The sequence below is a fragment of the Cynocephalus volans genome, chromosome 5 (genome assembly GCF_027409185.1).
Source record: "Cynocephalus volans isolate mCynVol1 chromosome 5, mCynVol1.pri, whole genome shotgun sequence".
NCBI lineage: Eukaryota > Metazoa > Chordata > Mammalia > Dermoptera > Cynocephalidae > Cynocephalus > Cynocephalus volans.
Window position 1 is genome coordinate 8,073,268 of NC_084464.1, and position 23,979 is coordinate 8,097,246.

The following is a 23,979-nucleotide window of genomic DNA, read 5'->3' on the forward strand; positions in this document are numbered from 1 at the left end:
TAACCTTTTAACTGAGGTATTGTTTACATACTATAAAATGAATGAATATTAAGAGAAAAGCTCAGTAACCTTTTACATACGTATATACCCAAGTAACCACCACGTAGATCTAGACCAGAACATTTCCAGGACTCTAGAAGTTGCCCTTATTCTTCCTCCCAGTTAATACTCTTTCCATAGAGAATCTCTATTAGTACCTATCACCATAGACTGGATTTTCCTATTCAGTTTTTTGTGAATGTACAGAATGTATTCTTTTGTGCCTGCCTTCTTTTGTTCGACATTACGTCTATGAGATTTATCCATGTTGTTGCATATAGCTGCAGTTTATTCTTAATATTGCTGACTAGTATTCTATTATATGAATATAACTATATTTATATAGCTTCCTGTTGATGGACATTTGGGTTGTTTCCAGGTTTTGGCTCTTGTGTGTAAAGCTGCTATGAACATTCTTGTACATGTCTTTTGGTAAACATGTACACTCATTTCTCGTGGATAGACAGCTACAAGTGGAATTTTTATATTGCAGGGTATTGTGAATATTATACTTTACAATATACTGCCAACAAATTTTCCCAAGTGTTTGTGCCAAGTTACATTCCCACTAAAAATGTATGAAAGTTGTAGTTGTTCTAGATCTTTGTCAACACTTGGTATTATGAATCCTTTTATTTTTTATTTAATTTATTTTTTTAAAATAAAAATGAAATTTATTTAGTTTTCTTGAAATATAAGTAACAAAATAATTGGTAAAAACCAAACCCAAACAAAAACTCCTGACATGTTATACGATCAGTCCTCCGCCACCGCCGCGGCCCTCCCCGGCTTTCCCGCCGCCTCTCCCTCAGCGACCCGGCGCTTTTCCGGGGGCCTCCGCCCCCTTCCTCCAGCCTCCGCTGGCTCTGCAGCCTCGGGCCCCAGCGGATGCCACCCGCGGCAGCGGCAGCGGCGGTGGCGCCTTCTCTCCGGTGCCGCCTTCTCTCCGGTGCCGCCGCCGCCGCCGCCTCCGCCCCCGCTCCAGTGCCGTCCCTTCCCGGGGAACGACGCCGGCGAGCGCCCGCGGCTGCCGCTTCCCGGCCCAGGACCGCCCCGGAGCCCGCGCTGGCCTGAGGCGCCGGCGCCATCCGATGTGCTCGGGGACGCGGCCCTGCAGCGCCTGCGTGACCGGCAGTGGCTGGAGGCGGCGTTCGGGACCCCGCGGCGGTCTGGCTGCCCGGTGCCCCAACGCACGCCCGCTGGGCCCAGCCTAGGCGGACTGCGCGCGCGGCGGCGCGGCCTGAGCCAGGCTCTGCTAGTGCCTGCCCGGGCCTCACCGCCTGCCCGGGCCTCACCGCCTGCCCCGGCCGCGCCGCTGCGCACCGACCTCAGGCAGCCTATGTGGGCGAGGCGCGCCGGAGGCTGGGGAGGGTCCGGCGCCGCCGGCTGCGGCTTCGCGAGAGGGCCCGGGAACGCGAGGCCGAGCGGGAGGCAGAGGCCGCGCGGGCAGCGGAGCGCGAGCAGGAGACTGACCGCTGGAGGGTCAAGTGCGTGCAGGGGCTGGAGGAGAAGGAGCGGGAGCAAGAGCTCAGAGCCGCCGCTGATGGTGTATTGTCTGGAGTGAGGAAAAAACAAGCAGACACCAAAAGAAAGGTGGATATTCTTCGGGCTTTGGAGAAGTTGAGGAAACTGAGGAAAGAGGCTGCGGCAAGAAAGGGTTTGTCCTCCGGCATCAGCAGGTGAGACTTTCGAGCATCGTCTTCAGCCGCTGAGGAAACTCATTAAAAAACGCCCTGAACGCTGTGAAGCTGAAGAGAGAGCCCGCAGAGTTGTGTGGGAAGGAGAACAGGAAGAAGAGAGGAAAAGAGAATTGGAAAAAAACACAGAAAAGAGAGAGAGAAAACATTATCTCAGAAACGTGAAATTGAGTCCAAGCTATGTGGGGATCCAGACGAGTTTCCACTCGCTCCCCTGTTGCAGCCTTTGGCAATATGACCTCCAAGCTGAGCTCCCCCTGCCAGCTCTCATCCAGGTAAGGCATGACTGGGATCAGTACCTGGTGCCATCTGATCGTCCCAAAGGCAGCTCCGTTCCCCAAGGATGGGTCCTTCCCCCGCTCCCAAGCAGCGACATCTGGGCTACCGCCATTAAGCTGCATTAGTAAAGATGCTCCAGGATCTATTTCGAGCTCTCAATGTTAGTGATGCTGCCATCTTGTGCTGAGGACTAAATTGCAACTTCTAAACTTCGTGTGGCATTGCCCTGCCCTGCAGTTACACTTTCCTTCTGTGCTCTGTCCTGGCTAGAGGGGCCTCTTGAATCAGGAGATTAATATTGTTCTTCAAAAAAGGATCTAGGTGAACTGAGGTTATTACCACAGGCAGTGGCCTTGGTTCACCAAATCTGCCTCTGTTTTGAGGGGCTTGGTCCAGAGTGATTTGTTAATTGACTCTAACTTTATCAATCTTTTTATAATTTTAGTTTCATGGTAGGTGTATTAGAAACTTCTTGGGTTTTAATTTGCATTTCCCCCATGACTAATAATGTTGAGTACTTCTTCATGTGCTTATTAGCCATTTGAATATCTACTTTTTCAAGTTCCTGTTCAAGTTTTTTTTCTGTTTTGTTGGGTTGTTCATTGATTATTAGGAGATTTTTAAACCTTTTTGATATGACTCATTTGTCAGATATAGATATATATGTCAGATACAGATGTATACATATATATGTAGCCATATACAATTTATGTATACATCAGATATAAATAAGTCACACATAGCTATGTCAGATATCTGTAGGTCTCCAATCTGTACCTTGACTTTTTATCCTCTTAATCATATCTTTTAATGAAAATAAATTCTTGATTTTAAAAAGGTACATGTCTTCTTTTGTTCTGTGACCAGTGCCTTTTGTATTTTCTTTAGAAATCATTGTGTATACCAGATCCATAAAGATATTCAATGATGTTTTCTTTTTCTTTCTTTCTTTTTTTTTTTTTTGGCAACTGGCCAGTCCAGGGATCCAAACCCTTGACCTTGGTGTTACAACACTGCATTTTAACCAACTAAGCTAACAGGTCAGCCCACAATGGTATTTACTAGTAGAAGATTTATTGTTTTATCTTCCAGATTTAAGAATATAACCATCTCAAATTATTTTTATGTATGGTGTGAAGTAGTGGGAAAGTTCATATTCTTCCATGTGGATATCTAATTATTAAAGCACCATTTATTGGAAAGAGTTTTCTTTTTGGCATCTTTGTCTTAAATCAAGTGACCATGTATACATGTAAGCCTCTTTCTGAGCTATTTTGGTCTCTTTGTCTAACTTTGAGGCAATACCACAATGTCTTCATAATTGTAACTTTATAATAACTATAACTATATTGTAAATCTTGAAATATGGGGCTATAAGTTTGCTAAATTTGTACCTTGTTTTAAAAGATTGTTTTCACTGTTACTATTCTAGGTCCTCTGAATTTCCACTATTTTTAGAAACAGCTTTCTAGTTTCCAAAAAATGTAATCCTTTCTGGAATCTGATTGAGAATTTATTGAATCTATATATCTATTTTGAGTCAATTGACGTTTTAACAATATTGCATCTCCCAATCAATAAACATAATATATTTCTCCATTTATTTAGGTCTTTTAAAATTTCTCTTCATCATATTTTGTAGTTTTTAGTGTAAAGTTCCTTAATATCTTTTGTTAGATTTAGCCTTTAGCATTGATGTTTTTGTTGCTTGTGAATGACATTTCAAAAAAATCTCATTATCCAGTCTTTGTTTCTAATATCCAGAAATACATTTGATATTTGTATATAAATCTTGTGTCCAGAAACCTTACTAACTTCACCTGTTAATTCACATAGATGGTTTGTAGATTGCTTTGAACTTTAAAAATTTGTCATCATTTGTGAATACTGACAGCTTTACTTCTTTCTTTCCAATCTCTGAACTTTTTATTTTATTTCATTTTCTTGTGCCATCACATGGTTAGGATCCCAGATAGAATGTTCAGTAGAAGTGGTGATCTCGTAATTAGCTTTAAAAGTTTTCCTTATTTCTAAATGAAATAAGACAGTCAGCTTCTTTATTCTTTTTAAAGGTTTTCTTACTTTAGTCTTTTGAGGTAAAGTTTGTCTCATGGTTTCTCCTCGATGGCTGAGTCTTTCATTTCCTCACCCCCTACCACACTTTTCTTTACTTGTCATATTGGCTTGGACTTCAGGAATTGAAGTCTTCTTTATTGGGATGTTGCTGCATTGGCCGGATTCTACTTCATGGGGCTGTGAGAGTTGAGAAAATGAGGCACACCTCCCTTATCCTTAGGTGTGTTCTTCTCTTCTCTCCAAAATACCACCATGTGAAGTTGTATGTATTAGGACAATGATCTTTAATTACTTCTGCTTGTCTCATAGAAATTTTTTGAAAAATGATATATACCACCTCACAAATTTTTATGTTGACACCTAAACTTTTTCGTCATAAATTGAAATATTCATAAAGATATTATCTGGCATACTGTAACTAATAACATGTTAAAACAAAACTATTTACCTCACTCATAAATGTATCAATTGGAATATAAATATATGATAATTCGATCCCTACTTTCATCTAATTAACAAATATATAAACAAGGTTTTCTTTCACATTTAGAAATTTAACTTCTTTCCTTTTTCTTCTTAAATTTGTATTTACATTTTTATCGTAATGTAATGTATTTTTATGCTTTAAAGTATTTTATTGAACACCCTATTTCTCTGCCACAAAGATATGTGTAAATTGATATTTTAAATCTCTAATATTTATTTGATACTGAAATTTTATTTTAACTTCTGCACACATTAGACATGGTGTGAAATTTTTTCTGGACTGAATTATAATTGTCATAAAATTACTAAAACAATATATTACAAATACTTTTGAGTGGTGATATTTAAAATGGTAGTAGTTTTAATACTTATTTTATTTACTTGAATTTTTGATAAATAATTATGTTATTAAATATAATGAGTAAATTGAAATACAACTCTTAACGAGATTAAAAAGGCTATAGAATAGTGTATGTCTCTGTAGATAATGCATATATTATCTTGATTCAGTCATTTCACAATGTATATTATTTCAAAACATGATGTTGTACACCATAAATATATACAACTTTTATTTGTCAGTAAACAAAGAACTGGAAGCTACCTATGTGCAAGATGGTTTTTTCTAGCTATTAGAGTCACTTTCTCTATTTTTGGGACATACACTAAAAAGGCCTTACTGTGACTTAAATGCATATTAATTGTACTAGTTAACCTTTCACTTAGAGGCACATTGTTTATTTTTATAAACTAAGAAAAGTAGAAATATGTTTAATTTCATTACACTTTTGCTTTTAAATTTTTTTAATATAAAATGTAGCTTATTACATATTTTTATCAAAACATCACAGCTGCATATTTAGCTCACTTCATTAAAAGAAAATGCTTTTCATATAGCCTAACTGGCAAAGAACTTATTGTCAAATATGTCAGAAACCCAGCTAATAAAAAATGATCAGAAAGTACTTGACAAATTCACAATAACTATAAAAAAGATAAATGCAAATGTGGTAAGGCTCGTCTTTCGGATATGTACATGAAATATTTGTCCACAAATTATGCAGTGATTCAAATGTTAAGACTCCTTTTTTTTTTTTTTTTTTTTGCTTTTACAAACTAGAAGTAATTTTGCCAGCTGGTTTGCTGGAGTGAGTTGTTTCTAGCTCAATAATAGGCCACTTGATTTAAAATCTGCCTTCTAATTCTGTTATTAGGCCTTGCCTCATAACTTCATGCATACGTTATTTATGAGTTTATATATACCTTCTTATTTGAAGAGGCATGCAACATGTTTGTGTTAAAAATCATAGAGAAAAATAAATGGGTTGTGTAGTAATCAATGGCTTTATTTACATCATCACAGAATAGGAATTAGCTGCACCTATCTGGTAGTTTTCTTGAGTAAACACAGTGAGAACACAGTATAATTACTATGTACAGTGCACACACTAATTTTACATGTTCCTGATTCACGACTCAATCCAAGAGGGAAGTGAAGGGAGGCCCCAGGAAGTAGCTGAGTTGCAGGCAGAAAGAGCAGTCAGTTCACAGTGCTGCAGGAAGCCTATCAAGTCGTGTGCAGACTGTCAGGCTGAATCATGGGTCCAAAAGCCTCCTTCCCATTCCAGCCAAGCCCAGCTGTCCTGATTGGCAGTCTCAAGAAGATGGGAAGAAACTCCTGGATTTGTGTACAGTGAATGAAGAAAAGCAGGTAAAACAGTCCTTTTTACAAAGGAAGCAAATAAATTTCCACCAAACTAAGAAGACCTTGGTCAGTTCCATGGAGTTGCCATTTTGCTTCTCCCTTCCCAGAGATCACCAGATGATTGCCCAAGTCTTGGGTCTGTGACATCAGAAACAATAGCAGAGAGATAAGATGATACCCATACTTTTGAAGCCAAAGAGAACTTTTAGTCTTTTTTTACTTTTACCTTTTCCTTATTTACAATAGTAAGAAAAGGGAGGGGTTATCAAATACTCATATTTTGGAGTTTTATGTCTCTGTTCATCATTCAAAGGAACTTCTGCTGTGGAGTTATACCTTTTCACCTGGTATTTGACTGAGTTCTATTTGTTGGCTTATTGTATTCACCTCCCCCCAACCCCCCCAAGAATTGATCATATTTGCCTATTTCTTTGTATTTTAGGAAAGCAGAACTTGGCACACAGAAATTTGTTTTGATCATTCTCTATTTACATTAGAATTAGGGTTGCTTACAGGGGATGCTGATTTTGCTGAACTATAAGCACCACATTAGATGCTCTTCTATGTTTCCATCCAGAACATTCTAATGACATTGCTCATTGGATGTGATTATTCATTCTTCTGAGAGTGTTAAACAGGTGTGAGCAGAGCTGTGTAGTATCTGGTGGGTGGGGTAAGGAAATTCTTTCCCATGCAGTGCCACAGGGTTATACAAACACTGCACTGTTGCTTAAAGCCCAAGTGAGACTCCTCAAAGAATCCCTGAAGAAAATTTGACTCCTGTGGTTACAGTCTGTTGGTGACACTCTGCTTCAAATATTCTTTGATCTTAACTCCAAGGACTATTTTAAATTTTCCAATGTCTGGCAGATTGAGGAACGAATATAAGGGAGAACTAGCAGAAGCTGGTCAGAGGTAAGAGAATTTATTCCACGATTCCACAAGTCACCTGAAAAAGAGGGAAGGAAATCTTGTGCTGTATTATTTTTGAGAATTTTACTATCTTTTTTATTAAAAATTTAATAGTAAAAGAAACAAATCTCGTCATTTACTACTTGAATTTTGTGATACTTGAATATGTTCAGATTTGGTAATAAAGATACCAACATTTATCTGAGCCTTTTTGCTACAAACTAGAAGAAGGCTGGCTGGTTAGCTTAGTTGGTTAGAGTGCGGTATTATATAACACCAAGGTCAAAAGTTCAGGTCCCATACCAGCCAGCCACCAAAAAGCGAAAACATACAAACTGGAAGACAACATTGTTATTGTAATTGGCTCTTAAATCAACACAGAATGCTAAATTTATAACCTATGAGGTGTGAAAGCAACCTAAGTTAATTGTATGGAACTCAAAACCTTGGTATAATTTGATGAGGTTCACAGCCCATATGAGTCTAGTTATGTTATACTGAACACAAAACATTATTAATGCTATTATTTAAAAAATACCATTTTAGAGTTTATAATAGTGTTTGTCTTTCCAGACTCCAAAGGGAAAGGAGCTGTCAAGGTAGTCACTTCTGGATATCAGTAACTTCTGTCTAAGGCATATTTCTATATGGATACAATGTATGAGTGGTTGGGTGCTTGGGAGCCAGGAGGTACCTTTATGGTTATCACAGTACATTGGAAAACAGGGCAGTTGGCTCTCTAAAGTCCCCGAACTTGGATTTCTCTACACCATTGATATATGAGGATGTTTAAATCAGGGACTCTTTGCGTATGGCTTGAGAAAGGAAGACCTTATTAGGCAGCTAAAAAGTTGCTTTTAGTCCATTTTACGTGATACTATAGAAGAACTAGGCAATCATGACAGTCAAATGTCCATCAAAATTAGCTAAAAATTCAGAATTAAATATTTAAAAATATTTTAAAATGCATTCAGGACCAGGAAATCAAGGAAGAAATATTTGGGGATGAGGGATAAGGGGCAAGTAAAAGTAGCCATAAGAGCCACCTTTCATCTTGAGGGTATTTGTTAAGCTGGATGAACTTGGGCATCTGTTGTCATGGTCTTATAGGGCTTGAGACCCTTCCTGATGTGGGAAATCCAATAGGATACACCTCTTAAACTGACACCCCAAAAAGATTCAAGGAAATTTGTTTGTCTCAAACACTAGAACAGAGTTAAGGGGAAAAAATTTTCCTGGAGGATTCATAGCTACAAGCCAGATCTCACAAGCGTGATCTGAAAAATTTCAAGCTGAGAATATAGTACAAAACGGTCCTGAAACTAATGCCTCTGGCATCTACCAGCATCTGCCAGCACTCAATGCATATCCTGAAACTGCTAGTGCCTCCAGCATCTACCAACATCTACCAGCAGTCAATGCATATCCTCTCTAGAGAACTTATCTTCATTTCATATCATAATAATATTTCCTATATACAGCTCCAAGGATCAGATAATATGAAAAGAAATCATCACATATAGAAAACAAACAAACAAACAAACAAAAACCCAAAACAAGGGACCATCAATAAAAGCCAGCAGGGAAAAAAATCAGTTTTTTTTTCTATCAGACCCACAAATTCTTTAGATATTGAAATTTTTCTGAAATAGGATTTAAAATATGTTTGTCAAATATATTTTAAGAAAGTAAGGAAAAGCTTAAAATATGAGTTAAGAGAAAGCAGGTTTTAAAAATAACCAAACAGAACTTTAGAAATAAAGATAATATAAATTAAAAACTAAATAGACAATTTTAACACAAGATGAGAAAAAGCTGGAGAAAGAATTAGTGAGAAGGAAGCTATTTGTGAAATTATTCAGAATTCAGCCCAGAGAGATAAAAAGAGATGTTAAAAAACATAGAGGGTAAGATGAGAATGTGTGTCTAATCAGAGTTCTAGAAAGAAAAGAAAGAATGGAGTTCAGAATTACCAGAACTGATGAAGTCACCAATTCAGACTCAGGAAAATCAAAGAAAACAATAAAGATGGATTTAAAATAATCTATACCTAGGTACTTCATAGTAAAACTATAGAAAACTAAAGACAAAAAGAAAAATCTTAAATATATCCAGAGAGAAAAGACAGATTACCTTTCAAGATTACTTTCAAAATTCAAATTGTAACTAGGGAACCTAGAAGACAGTGTAATGATGTTGACAATATATGGAAAGAAATAATTGTAAACTTAGAATTCTTCATCAGTGAAAATATTTTTCAAGAATGAGGGTGAAACAAATACATTCCCACTCAAACAAAAAAAGAGTGAATATGCCAGCACCTCCAGCATATATTTTAGGTGGAAGAAAAGTGGTCCTAGATGGCAGATCTAAGATGAAAATAAGAAAGAAGAGCAAAATAAGTTTTGGGTAAAGTTAAAAAATAACTTCTGGGTAAATCTAAACAAACATTGAATAAAACAACATGTATAATGTGCTGTAGTTTTAAAGGGGGTTTTAAAGGTCCTTCTGTCATTTGGGAGATGGAGGATGAAGGTGGATGAACTCTGTATTTAATCAATTAAAATTTGCCTGTTAAAATTTCTAGGATAACTACTATTTTATTTATTTATTTATTTATTTATTTATTTATTTTTTTAGAATAACAAAAAAATATTTTACTAAAACATAGATTTACAGAAGTTTCCAGACAAGCCATACAAAATGGTCACAAGCTTTTTTGAAGGGGGGAATCTACACTTGACAGCAAAGTCACAATGTTATTAGTGAGGGCTGTGATGTTTGTTTAATATTCCCATTTTGGTTTAAACAATCAAGCTTGTCCACCTACAGCATCTAAATAAAGTTAGACTTGGCTAGAGAGCATATTCTAAAGAACTGGTTAGCTGCTTTTAACCAATGCAATTAGATCACCATAAAAAAGGGGGAAAGGAAATATAAAATTAAAATAAAACTACCTCCCCCCTCAAAACAATAAAATAAAATAAAAACACCCACACCCCTGCAGCTAACCTTGACAACTACCTTCATTCACAGTGCTTTATACTTAAACTATGATGGGGGAAATGAATAAAAGTAGAGAGTGGCAACTGCTTTTAAACGTTTTCACAACAATCCAGATGATACTTCTAGCCTCTGCTCATGCTTTACAATAGTGAATCAGGACAAGACATAGATTTGCTAATGTGCATTTAATCACCAAAGGACTGAAGATGTCTGGGCTTTTATTCTGTAATGTTTCTAAGACTGTGTCCATTAAATGCAAACAAAAAAGGAAGAAGTCTTGGCAGAACAGGAGAAGTGATGCACACTTGATCAGATCGATTTAAATATTATTCATGGCATGTAGCCTAGTCCATGCTCTAGCTGTTTCTATGGCTTGGGCTTCGTTGGTCTTCCACTGCTCCGCTACATCATTTGCTAATGGATCATCTGGATTGGGAGCACTTAACAAAGCCTGGATCGATAGCAGAACTGTGCGGATCTGCAGTGCTGGGGACCATTTATCTTTCAAAATATCTAAACATATTCTTCCCAACTTGTCTACATTAGGATGATAAATTTTGGTCATGAAACATACTTTAGGGGCTGCCATAGGGTATTCTTCTGGAAGGAATAGTTCAAGTTTAAAAGTCCCTCCCTCAAAGGGTGAATCCTGGGGGCCAACAATGACCACATGGAAATAACGGGCGTTGCTCTCATCTGGTTCTGCCTTAATGCCAGGAACTGGTTCTGCCAGCAAATGCTGGGTTTCTTTGATGATCCTGCGGGGCAGCCCAGCCATCTTGTCAGATCCCGAGTTCGGCCTCTAGTCGTGTCTCCGGCTCCGCTCGCCTCACGCACGAGTCTAACTACTATTTAATAGAATAAAAACAGAGTATACAACCTCCAAACTAAAGGTGGGCAGGGGGTGGGGAGGCAGAAATGGAAGTATAAAATAAAGTCAATCCTAAAGAAGGCAAAGGAGAAAGGAAAAAATCAGGAGAAACAAATGGGAGGCACAAAATTAGACAGCAGGAATAAATTCAAAGTTATCAGCAATTTTAATACCTGCAAATGGCCTAAAAGCTTGACATAAAAGCCAAAGATGATCAGGCTTTATTAAAAATCAAAATTAAAGTTTGTTAGATAAATCCAAAGTGATTTAGAAAATTTGAATGTAAGAAGATGAAGAGATATACTAATACGAGGCAAATACTATTCAGAAGAAAACTGTAATCTAAGGTGAAAGCATTACTATAAAGCATTAGAGGTAAAGAAAGTAACGGCATAATGAGAAATGGTCAAATTTACCAGGTAGATTTAAAAACTATAAACTGGTATGTATATTATAACACAGCCCCACACTATACAAAGCAAAAATTGAAAGAGCTATATATAAGTTTAAACAGACAAATCCACCAGCATATTAGAATATTTTAAGTCACCTCTCTCATTAATTGAACTGTTTAGCCAATGTAAATTCAGGAGTAGAAGATGTCAACAACACAATCATTATACTGATCAAGGTCATGTTTTTAGAATACTACAGTTCCAAGAACTGCAGAATGTATATTCTTTACAAACCTATGCAAAATATTTAAAATAAATCTAAAATCTGCAGTTTAAAAGATTAGTAGCCTTTAGAACATGTTCTTTGACAATATAGACCATGTTCTTTGACTACTTCAGTCCAGAAAAATGTTAATATCAATTGTCAAGTAGGAAGTTTATTCTGAAATATGATCTCGGGAAGATCTAATACCAATTGGAAGGTTTTACCTTTGCACGCTTCTCTATCAGTCATATGGGAAGTTCTGTATGAAATGAGTGTTACTAAAATTATACCACGGGCTTCAATAAGCATATTACCAATATAAGTGTATACTGAATTCTTTTTCCAGTAATTTTTAACAAATCATGCATACAAATCATGTCCACCTGTGTTCCTATCCCTTTTACCTCAGTGATATCAAAATAGACAAATCTCTTCACTATGGTCAGCCTAAAAGCTGGCTTAAAAATTTTTGCTTTGGAGTGTGCATGAATTTCCCCTCCATATACTTAATGTAAGTTGAATAAATAACAATTTTATATTATGCAGGGGTATGACTGTTACTTTAATAAATCCCAGCAATGGATGGGGAAAACAACTGTATTACTGTTTCCTCACCCCAAACTGAAAACTCCTGATGCAGGCACCCCAGGAAGGGTTCCTTTCTTTAGAGAAGAATTAATTATAGTGAGAGGAGAAGTTTGAGAAATTCAGTAATACTTGGAGAAAAGTGGTTTTTAGTTTACGGAAGTTTTTTCAAGGCTTTGGATTTGGTAACTTCTTAAGTAGAAACAGCTTTACTTGGGGGGGGGGAAAGCATGTGGGGTAGTTTGCCTAATTGTGAAACTGAAATTCACAGAATAATTTCTCAAAAGATAACACAAATAAGTAGCACTTCTTTACTTGAGCATCACACTGCTCATGCAATATACAAGTAATAATTACCATTTTACAAATGTAGGAGCCGAGAAACTGCAGTGTCTCACCCCAAGTCAAGCTATGGCATGTTATGCTAAAATACAATTTTTGTTTCTTTGTTTCCCAGTTATGTCCTAATTTTCGACTAATATATCCATGGCTTATGCAACATATCTCGTTTTATTGATCAAGTAACACCCAACTTTGGCAAGAAAGTTTAAGTTCCTTGTAATTGAGTTTAATTTTAGGTTCTCTGGCTCTAAATTCTTTCTTTAATCCTCAAGGCTCTTTGTCTGACTTTTATGTCTCATGACTCACTACATTCATACTACATTTGACTTCCTCTCATCATCTTACCTTCTGCATGAATAAAGTCTGAAGCAAAGCCCATTTGGATAAAAAACACTGTGGCTATGTGTCTACGGTGACAATGTTAGTTAGGAGAAGGCCTTCCCCAGAAAAATCTCTGTGTAACAGCCCAACTCTGGATAATCTTTCGAGTGTCCATCATAAGACTTTTTTTACATCTCTTCTCAGTAGATCCTAAACATGAAGCAGCTGGGAAGAGGGGAGGCAGTATGAAGTATAATAATCAGCATCAGAGAGCTCTGGTCTGAATCCGAGTTTTGCCATTACTCACTGGTTTAGCCTGGCCTCAGTTTCTTCATCTGTAAAATGCTGATCACATAGCTATTGCAAGTACTAAGTGAGACAACGCACAAAACCTGCTTAACACGTGCTTTAGTGCTTTGCAAATTAGCCCCTCCCATCCCATTCATCAGTGGTGCCCTCCCTGAGCTCCCCTAGACTGCTAGTCTCTGAAGCCAGCCACTAGGTGCGTGTGTCTAAAAATTAGTCCTTGTTTATGCTGCAGTCATTGGTATAGGAATGTCTGTCTCCCATATGTGCTGGCAAGTGGAACACTATCATTTTGCTACTTGACAGAGCTATTTAGCAGGTGCACATGTCTGAACATCCTGCATCAGAAGTGGGGCCGCTCTGGATTCCAGAGAGCGGTCATCAGGCCACAGCTGGAGTGAGGCAGGAGCTGGGAGCATCCACTTGAGCTCTGAATTTGCAGTCTGAAATGCAACGACCCCAATTCCGTGCACGTGAAGTGGAAAATACCGCAAGTCAAGGTACTTTTTCAGGTTCTTCCCTGGTTGGGGGGGGCGGGTTGTAGCCCTGGCATCCCGGAGCCTGGACTGGCTCCAGAAAGGTCCGGTGCTGAGGACACAAGGAGCACCTTGCCTTTCTGGCTTGGTGGCCAGGGATACGCGGGCCACCCGGGCAGGCACTCGCACCCCCCTCGATCCTCTGGCAGCCCCGGCCCCATCCCCTCCGCAGGCTCCGGCCGAGGGCCCTGTGGCCCAGGTGAAGCCGCCGGGCGCGTCCCCGCGCGCCCCTTCCCCCTCCCGTCGACTTCCTGGTTTGCAGAAGGTGCAGAAGCCACCGCGGGTGGCCCCGGTCGCAGGTACTGAGGGGCCCCAGCTTTGGTGGCGGCGGGGGCGGTGGCCACGCGGCTGCTGCTGTCACAGAAAGGCTCTGGGAGGTGGGGTGGGAGGCGGGGAAGCTCCGGGGGCGCCGCTGACGTGGGCCCGCCGCTGCCGCCCTGAGCAGCTCCGGCCCAACGGGCTGGCCGGCGGGGGCGGGGACGGCGCGACCCTCGAGCCGCTGGCGGCGGGACAGGCGGCCCCACCCCGACATGTGACCGTGAACTGCAGGACCAAGTGAGTGGGGTCGGCGGGCGGGGGGTGCGGCCCGACCCCCCAAACCCCGGCCGGCGGCGGGACAGCGCTAGGCCGCAAAGCCTGGCCGGCCCCGCGTCTCCGGCCCCGCGGGGTCTGCGCGGCTCCTCCCGGAGAGAGGCGGAGGCCGAGCGGCCCCTGACGCCGCCCGCCGCGGGTTCGTCGTTGTCCCCGAGTGTCAGCTGTGACTCGTCCGGTTGTCTGTACGTGTGTGTGGTGTCCGGGAGCGAGTCAGCGCTGAGGTTACGCGGGTCTTATTTGAAACGCTTTCGTAGCGTTGAGACAACCGCTTTTTCGGTGTAGTTGTCAGTTTTGTCGCGGATGTTTTATTCTGCCGCTTGTTCTTAAATTAAATTGGCCTCCGCGCTGCTTGTACAGGCGCCGTGTGTGCCACGGTGCTGGCAAGACGGCGTCCGGCGACATGGTGTCTTCATGTGCGTCCACGTGTAGACATCGCGAGCTGTTTACTGCAGGAGATGAGGGGAAAGCAGTTTGAATTTTGGTGGTGGTTTTGGGTCTAGGTATCTTAGAGGCGTGAGTTTTATAATTTTCTCCTGAAACTGACTTTGGAAAGAATTCTTTCTTCCATTGCCTCCCCTTCCTCCTCCTCCACCCCCAGGTTTAAATTCATGACTGTAACGTATGTTTGTACCACTGTGAAAGGCCTTTTAAATTGTACAGAAGTAAAACCGAATGGATATTTAACTTTTACACCTAAGGGAGATTCTAAAGAATATTAGGAAAATAGGAAAATTGTGTGATTTAGAATTATCTTCTTTACTATTTGACATCATGGTCGGCAGGGTGAGTGAGTAAAAAAGTATACTTTTTGACATTAATTGTACTATGAGGGAGGAAGTCACCTGGGACCAGATTATTTCCACTGAAGCAAGTTAATAGTGGGAGGGCTGAAGAAATGTGTATTTGCAAACTAATTTATATGGTTTGTCATTTCATATGTTCCAGATCGGTTTTGTAATAAAATTTTAAAAAACAATGTTTATTTAGAAGTCAGACCTAGCATTAATTTCTTGAAGGAAGTATGTATTAAAAACAGCCAATATAAAAAGACACTGTGGTCTTGTTTTCAGGAATAACTGAAATATATTAACACTTTGAACAGTGTGATATCAGACTTTGCTTTTCTTATATCTTCTGATGGAAAGAGAGATTAAAACAGAACTATGTTTTGAAAAACGTGTCTGAATAGATTTCAATTCACTTTTAAAAATTTAACCCATGAATAGGTTCAACGTGTGGAAAGTTAGTAAAAAAGTCAATAACTTCTGAATGAAGAAAGCAACCTTATGGTTCCTACTGCAGAAATCTAATATGGAGGCAGATGTCCAATTTCCCCAAAGATAATTGACGAGTCTTTTTTTGTTAGCCTGGGAGTCTACCAATAATTTGTTACATTAAACACGCTTAGTAGAGTAGATACATTTTAAGAAAAGTATATGCAAAGTATCACATTCATGGCGCGTTATAAATGTTCCACGGTGATCTAGAACATGGCAGATGGAACAAGTCCTCATCATTTACACTTATATTGCAAGTCCTTTGAAAAAAGCCCGGACAGTCTGTGCAAAGCTTTGTAGGCCGGTTATAAAGACACTAAGGGACACACTGACTTTCCAATTTTGATTCAATAAGGTGAAAGCAATGTTTTGCATTTATACAGCACTTAATATACTTTATAAAGTACTTGCACATCTATTATTTGATTCATAATTCTCACAGTTTGCTGTGAAGTGGACAAGGCACTTCATAGGTGAGAAAACAGTCTCAGAGGTTAAATGCTTTGCTCTGTCTTAGAACTCTCAGCTCTCTTAAGTTGCTAAACTGAAAAAACGCTTGCACTGTTATTTCTGCTGTACTGTAGTCATATAATTACATGGAATATATTGAGATAAGAACAAGATTAGTTTTAGGATAAAGAAAATATAAACTTTAAATAGATGTTTATTTGTTATAGGAAATAAATATAACAAAGTGTTTTTTTTTTTCTTTTAGGGAAAATCCAGAAAGAACCTTTGACTTGGTATTGAAAGTGAAATGTCATGCCTCTGAAGCTGAAGGTGTCTGTTCTGTTAATTCTTAAAATAATTAATCGAGTGTCAAAACAAGTGTTAATATTGTGGACTGTTGGAACATGATAGTATCAGGAAATAATAGTACTAAATATGTATGCTTCATAGAGTGTCTCTAGTTGCTGGTAATAAAATAGATGCTAGGTCTTTGCCTGGGGTTTTAGAAATCATGAATGTTATCTGTGCAGCCTGAATTTCAGGTATGTGGTAAACCTGTATAACTTACAAGTCAAGTTTACCATCATTGGTAAACTTATCGCTAGTTTTGTTGAAAGGGCATGTCTTTTCATTTTCTTTCATTTGTGTTTGAAAATTTAGCTCTTTTTAAAAAACATTATATATCCCCCTGCCAGTACCAACGGCAGCTACACCAGTTCCCTTCCAGTGTTTCCAAGAATGCAGAATGTAGACTGAGTAGCACCTTCTGTTGGATCTACTCCAGTAGCACGGCACTTTCAGAGGGAGATAAACAATAGTGGGACATTACTTGGAAGGGTTTCAGAGTCAGTTCAGTACAATTTCCTGAAAAGATGGGAGAGTACTTTAGTATTGGGATTTTTGTTAGTTTTTTTCTCCCATTTTTGTTTTATTGTATATGTGCATCAGTATGTGGGGGGAGGGGTAGCAGAAAAGAATAAGGAATCTCTCTTCTTGCTTATTTCCTTTTAACATGTCCTTCTGTGGCACCTCTTCATGGATATCTCCTGTGTATGACTTTGCTTGCAGTTACTTAGGTGACAGCATGATGATTAAGTGTGGGGTTTTGCGGAGACTAGTTGGCCATCCTTAAGCCTTGGTGGAAAGTCTGCTGACAATCTTAGCTCCAGAAACTAGGGAGCAATTACATACTCTTGAAAAATTTAGAGCTGCACACCTTAAAATAGAGGGGCCCAACCCAGTTGTGGTGAAATGGGCATGGCTAATTTTAGGTAGGAAGTCACATGCATTCCTGACTCCACCAGCCCCGCCTGCTGTACTTATGGCCTATTTGAACTACAGCTGTGGTCAGCTTTGTCCACTGGCAAGGAGTGATTGTAGGTTATAGGGAGCCTCTTCATCACAAAAGAGGTTATCTTTTGTTGTCCTATATGTAGTAAATTTTGCCCGTTTGCATTCTTTCCAGGCCCAACCAAGTCCTCTTTCCAGAATGGATACATTATGCAGAATGGATACTCAAATGGATATATTAGTTTTTCAGCTGCGATTTAAATTTATTCTGTAGTGTATTTATGGTATGAGTTAATCTTGAAAATACCTACCATAACATTACCAAAGGTGTGTGAAGTAATGCTCACCTGAGTCATTTCCACATCAACATGTAATTATTTCTCTAAACTTTGTTTAGTGCTCCACATAGGATGATGTTTGTGACACTGGCTGGTGCTGACAGTGACACTTGACCCCATCTCAGGTCACTACTTGAAGCGCGCCGTGTTTCACTGTTTCTGTTCTTGGCTCCTGGACTGCCATTCATGTTGCAGTTCTGCAAAGTGGATAAGGACATGATTCCTCATTATCTGTGTTAAGGGAGTTCTGCAGAACTAGAGCTCATTTAGTGGAAAAGAGCTGAATAGATATTTTTCAAAGGAAGACTTACAAATGGCCAACAGACACATGAAAAAATGCTCAGCATCACTAATCATCAGGGAAATGCAAATCAAAACCACACTGAGATATCTCACCCCAGTTAGACTGGCCAGTATTAAAAAGACTGAGAATAACAAATGCTGGCAAGGTTGTGGAGAAAGGGGAACTCTCCTACACTGTTGGCGGGATTGTAAAATAGTGTGGCCACTTTGGAGTATAGTATAGTACGGTATGGAGGATTCTCAAACAACTACAGATAGAAGTACCATATGATCCAGCAATCCCAAACAAATTACCCAAACAAAGGGAAATTGTCGTGTTGAAGGGGTAGCAGCACTCCCATGCTCATTGCAGCTCTATTTACAATAGCCAAGATATGGAACCAACCTGAATGTCCATTGATGGATGACTAGATAAGGAAAATGTGGTGTGTATACATAATGGAATGCTACTCAGCCATAAAAACAGAATGAAATTCTTCTTTTTGCACCAAACATGGATGAGCTTGGAGAAAATTATCTTAAGTGAAATAAGCCAGGCACAGAAAGAGAAATACTTTATGTCCTCACTCATCAGTGGATGCTAAGAAAGAAGGAAAAGAAAGGAAGGAAGGAAGGAAGGAAGGAAGGAAGGACCGACCACAGGAAGCACCACAATAATATGTTGAACTTTCAGAGCGAGAGAACAAATCTATGGTTACTAAAGGGGGAGCGGAGGGGGGGAGCTAGGGATAAACCGGGTAAGGGATACAAAGAATAATTATGATTTGTAATAATGCATATGCTGATATTGATTTGATCATCACATATTGTACACAAATAATGACAGTCAACAGTATACCCCCAAAATATGTATAATCAATTATGCTTCAATAAAAAAATAGAATACACATAAGCTGGTTTAAAAATTGATAGTGCATTTCTCTGAGAATACAAAATCTAGGGATTAGAGTACAATGTTTGTAAGAGCTTCATTTCCAAAATTACTTATGCTAGTCTGACCCCCATTCCTCTTTAGCATGGCTGTGTTCATTTAAATTGAGTTTATAAGGCATCTCTTTTTATGGTGTCTCAAAAAGTTTATCAAATTCTCTCTGCAGAAATAAACAACTAACAACAATATAACAAAAAAACAAAAAAACAAAAAACCAAACTGGAGCTCATTTAGTTTTACAAAACATTGTCCTTTCCTTTCCAGAGTACCCACTTGCTAGTAAGATCATTGGATACTCAGGTTCATAAAACAACCACTGTAATCTACTGGGAGAGTTTCCCATTTTTTTTACTTCAGTGCAGGTGGTGGCATGGAGCAGCCACACCTGGAGGCGGCAGCAGCTGGACTGGAACCATGCTGTGTCAATGCAGCCCTGTCACTGTTGAGAAGTCTCTTCCTCAGTGTGATCTTAGGGCTCCTTGTTTATAATGCTGGGAATACTCATTGATGGCCACCTCCTCCCAGGCTGGTCTGAGTGTGATCACACGGTGCAGAGCAGGCTGGGAGCTACCAAGGACTGTGCAGAGGAGGTGGTGCTTTGACTGAAGAAGTTGGCCTGTCAAGAGGTGCAAAGGGTCCTGGCCTTGGATACAGGACACCAGGGTGGTGAAACTGCTGATGGCACATGCATGTCCCCTCGGCATGCCTGAGTTCACCTGACACTGGGGCAGCAGGTCCTCTGCAGGCCTACAGCACCCTCTCCCCAGACAAGTGCACACACACACATACACACATGCACACACATCTCTGCACCCCCACACCTATGTGGAAACACACACCTACATACACACGACTGCACATACACACCTACAAACACACAACCCTGCACACACACACACACCTGCACACACACATACATGCCTGCACACAGGGAAAGAACAGGAAAGAGGAACACCACAGTGGACACCCACTGGGCTTCTGGGTGGAAGGACTGTGTTTTTAACGTTATTCTTCATTCATATTGAACTACTGATTTATGTATAATAATTATCTTTTGTCTTTGTAATAAGTGCCTACAAAAATTGAAACCGGGTAATGTACTTTACTTAGTAGGTGAGTGTTTAGTGGATAGTATTTAATGTGATGTTAATGTTTATATAAACATAAAATAATGTGCATATTAAAAATATTCGCATATCACGTAAAGGAGGATAAAAGGTTTTGAAAGTCCCACCCAGCAGAGCTGGTCCTCATTCATGGCTTGGTCACGTCTCCCAGCCTGTCTCTCCCATTTGACTTCCTCTGTCCTGTGTCTGTCTGTCTCACTCTCTCACCTAAACAGTCATTTACATACAGGTGTGTATGCATGTTGACATCACATAGATGTTTTTCAACCTGAGACCCTCAATACAGACTGGCCTTCATGACATGTTTACATGACAATTTCTGTGTGCAGCTCAGCAGCTGCTCAATTTAACACCCAGCCCCTCTAGAAGATGTTAGAGACGTGGCCAGCCACTTGCTACCTCCACCAGTGCTGTGATGAAAACACTTCAACAGAAATCTTGAAAACCTGGGCCGTTGTGGTTGTGGAATAACCTCCCCAGATTACCACTACTTGGCAGATGGACACGTGTGTTCACTTTGATAGAAGTTGCTGAGTGGTTCCTGAGATGGGGTATCTACGAACATGTCTCCCAGGACATCCGCTGGGATCTCTTCTCCCACATTCTCACCAGAGCTGGTCATCACCAGACATAAAGACCTGCCCATCTGATGGGGCAATGACATCTCAATAATGTGTAAATTGTTGTGTGTCATCATAAGGGATGTCGTGGATGTCTGACATTTACTGGCCATATGAATTGCTTCCCTTTGGAACTGCAGGAATATATCCTTTGTCCTCTTAAAAACATGGATAAATGAAAACTCTTTGTACCACTAGTATGCATATTACCATTTCTCTGCCCATGAAGAATTTTCCAATCTGGGGTTTGTGTTTTAAGCTTTGGACATTATTCTTGTTTTGTTTTGACCAGGAAAAGTCAGTCTTTTCCTCTGTGGTGTCTGGCTCTCCAGTCATTCAAAAGTAGTTCCTATTTCAAGATTATGACAATAATAACTATCGCGGCTTTGTGTTTCTATGTATAGTCTTTGATTTTTCTGTAATTTTCCTCTTACTAAAAACATAAAATAAAAATTAATCAGTTCCTTCTCATATTATGTGGCCAGACACAAAAGGCCACATAACATATAACTGTACTGATAGGAACAATCCACGATAGGTAAATTCACACACACAGAAAATGGAGTGGTTGTCAGGGACTAGGAGAGGTGGGATGGGGAGTGACAGCTTAATGGCTACAGAATTGATGAAGCTGTTCGCTCACTAGACAGAGGCGAGGGCTGCACCACATCAGAAATGTACTTCATGCCACTGAATTGTAATTTTGAAAATATTAAAATACTTTATTTTATACAAGGGATATAAGTGAAGAGAAAAGATGATAAAATTTGAGGAGAGGCAGGACAAAGACAAAAGCGAGGACAAGCACAGTGGCAGGGAAGGGGAAGGACAGCTCTTTAGTGGGGACTGGTGAGGGTGTTTGTGGGAGCTCTGGAGCCAGGGCTCGCCTGGATGCTGGTGTTTCTTCTACTTTTGATGTTTCAGCAGTGGTTAGGTGAGCTTGCTCTGGCTCTTCCTCTGGCTCTGGTTCTGGCTCTTCCCTTGGCTCTGGCCCTGTCCCTGGCCATGGCTCTTGCTCTGGCTCTGTCTAGCTCTTGCTCTTGCTCAGGCTCCGGATCTTGCTCCTGCTCTTGCTTTAGCTCTTGCTCTTCCTCTGGCTCTCGCTCCGGCTCGGGATCATGCTCATGCTCTGGCTCTGGCTTGGGCTCTGGCTCTAGCTCAGGATCTTGCTCGTGCTCCAGATCTAGCCCTGGCTTGGCCTCTGGATCTTTCTCCTGCTCTTTCTCTGGCTTGGGCTCTGGCTCTTGCTCTGAGTTAGACTCTGGCTCTTGCTCTGTATCTGGATCTAGCTCTTGCTCTTTCTCTGGCTTGGGCTCTGGATCTTGCTCAGGCTCTGGCTCTGGAAGTGGAGGTGGAGCTGGAGCTGGAGCTGAAGATGTCTTTAGCCCTTGGGACAGTTGTTTAGCCTGGGCAGAAGCTGGAACTGGAGGGACAACAATTGAAAATATCAACATGAGTTTCTATGTCTCTTCCAATGACACTGTCTTTCTGAGAAGCCCAAGTCCAGAGACCCAGCCTCAGGAAGTCTCCCCACACTGCAGAACACTGCATGATTGTTCTGAGTACTCAGTGTCCCTGTCCCCAGCCTGCTTCTGGAAACTCTGCTCTGTGTGGCCCAGCCAAGCCCCCTCCCCAAACCCTCACAGGCACCCACCCTCTTCGTCCTCACCCTCAGTCTCAGCCTCACTGGGCTCCAGGTGCTCCAGCTTCTCCAGCTGGGCAAGAAGAAGATCAGCCTTGCGCTCCACCTCTGAGCCTGGCAGATTGATGTGTACATATGCCAACAGAACCTTCAAAGAAGGAAATTCAGGAGGCTCGTGGAAGTCAATGGAATAGAATTCCAGCCAGATCTTTAGGATGGAGGACATGGCGCTGGGAGGAGACAGGTGGGCAGCAGGATCAGAGGCCTGGCCTATTCCTCTATGCTGCCCTCCCAGGGCTCCCCTGAGTGAGCTGCAGTCTTGTACCCTCTGCCCCTGCCTGTCCATAGAACAGCACCTCCAATGTCCAGTATGACAGCCCTGGCAGAGATGGGCCTGGCAACCAAGGAGGGGCTGGGAAAAGCCTCCATGGGGGGAGCCTTCAATTTCCCTGCAGGGAAATCCTGAGCCCTCAGCCCTGTAGCAGGAATCATAAGATCTGTGGGAACCAGAGATCTGCCAGCTCCCCCATCTACAGGCTCCCATACACCACACACAGTTCTGTGGAGATGGGAGCCCCTCCATCTGGACCCAAACCCTACTTACCCTTTTAGCTGCTCCAGGGGTCCGCCATCCCCATGATAATCCAAAAGGATGCTTCTGTACCTAGAGGAGACCAGGGCGGTGTCACATCTACCATATGGTGGCACTACCTGCTCCTCACGTATGTTGTGGTTGACTGACCTCTGACTAGAATGGAAACCCAGGAGGGCAGGGAATGTAGTCTCCTCGGTTCATTGGAATATAGTCAGTGCCCAGAAAGTCACTGCGCATAGTGTGACTTCAAATATGTTTGTTGAAGGAATGAACCCCAACCGACTCCTCCCAAGATATCTGGGTGCACCTGAAGCCCCTCTGCCAGCCTCCAGTCTCCCAGCTTTGAATACACCCAGAAGCCTACGGATAGAATCTCAAATGTGAAAAGAGTGAAGCCCAAGTCAACGAGGTCAGTGAGGGTGTGACAGAGACTTCCTCGTGGGGGGGCAGGAATCCTGAATGAGGACGACCGTGGCCCCTCCAGCAGAACTTTCCACAGGGCTGGACTCAGGAGCAGCACTTTCCATGGGGGACCCACTGGAGCTTGTTCCTGTTACCACCCACTGAACACAGGTGGAAACTGAGGCTCAGAGGGGTGTGGTGACAGTCCCAAGACTCACAGCTGGGAGGCGGCTGAGTGACACTGTGTGATCGAGGGACAGAGTGCTTACCTGAGGAAAAGCAGATCCAGTGCCTGCTGGGGACTGGCGAAGTTTCTGTAGTTTAGCAGAAACATGTGCACATAGGAGTCATTGCCACGCATGACAGTGGGCACCAGGTACTCCACCCACTTTTGCAGGGTGCCTGCCGGGACAGGCCACAACCTGTGGGTGGCATCTGGGCTTAGGGAAGACTTCTCTTCACTCTAGGATAGGACAGGGAAGAGATGCACAGTGACAGCACTGTGAACACCCAGGACGGAAGGGGCTGGAGGCCAGTCTTAACCCCAGGGAGGACATGAGAAGTGAGCCTGAGGGTCCAGGGTTAATGT

At 41.3% G+C, this 23,979-nt stretch overlaps 1 protein-coding gene and 1 pseudogene across 1 annotated transcript; one reads left to right on the forward strand and one right to left on the reverse strand.

The window, feature by feature from the left end:
* Positions 1-477: 477 nt before the first annotated feature.
* LOC134378251 (programmed cell death protein 7-like) lies at positions 478-3,504 on the forward strand (annotated as a pseudogene).
* A 6,897-nt stretch (positions 3,505-10,401) lies between these two features.
* LOC134378601 (ubiquitin-conjugating enzyme E2 N-like) lies at positions 10,402-11,024 on the reverse strand. The gene has a single exon (XM_063097893.1). It carries the CDS (start codon positions 10,976-10,978, stop codon positions 10,520-10,522), a length of 459 nt encoding a protein of 152 aa, XP_062953963.1. The 5' UTR covers positions 10,979-11,024; the 3' UTR covers positions 10,402-10,519.
* Between the last annotated feature and the right edge of the window lie 12,955 nt (positions 11,025-23,979).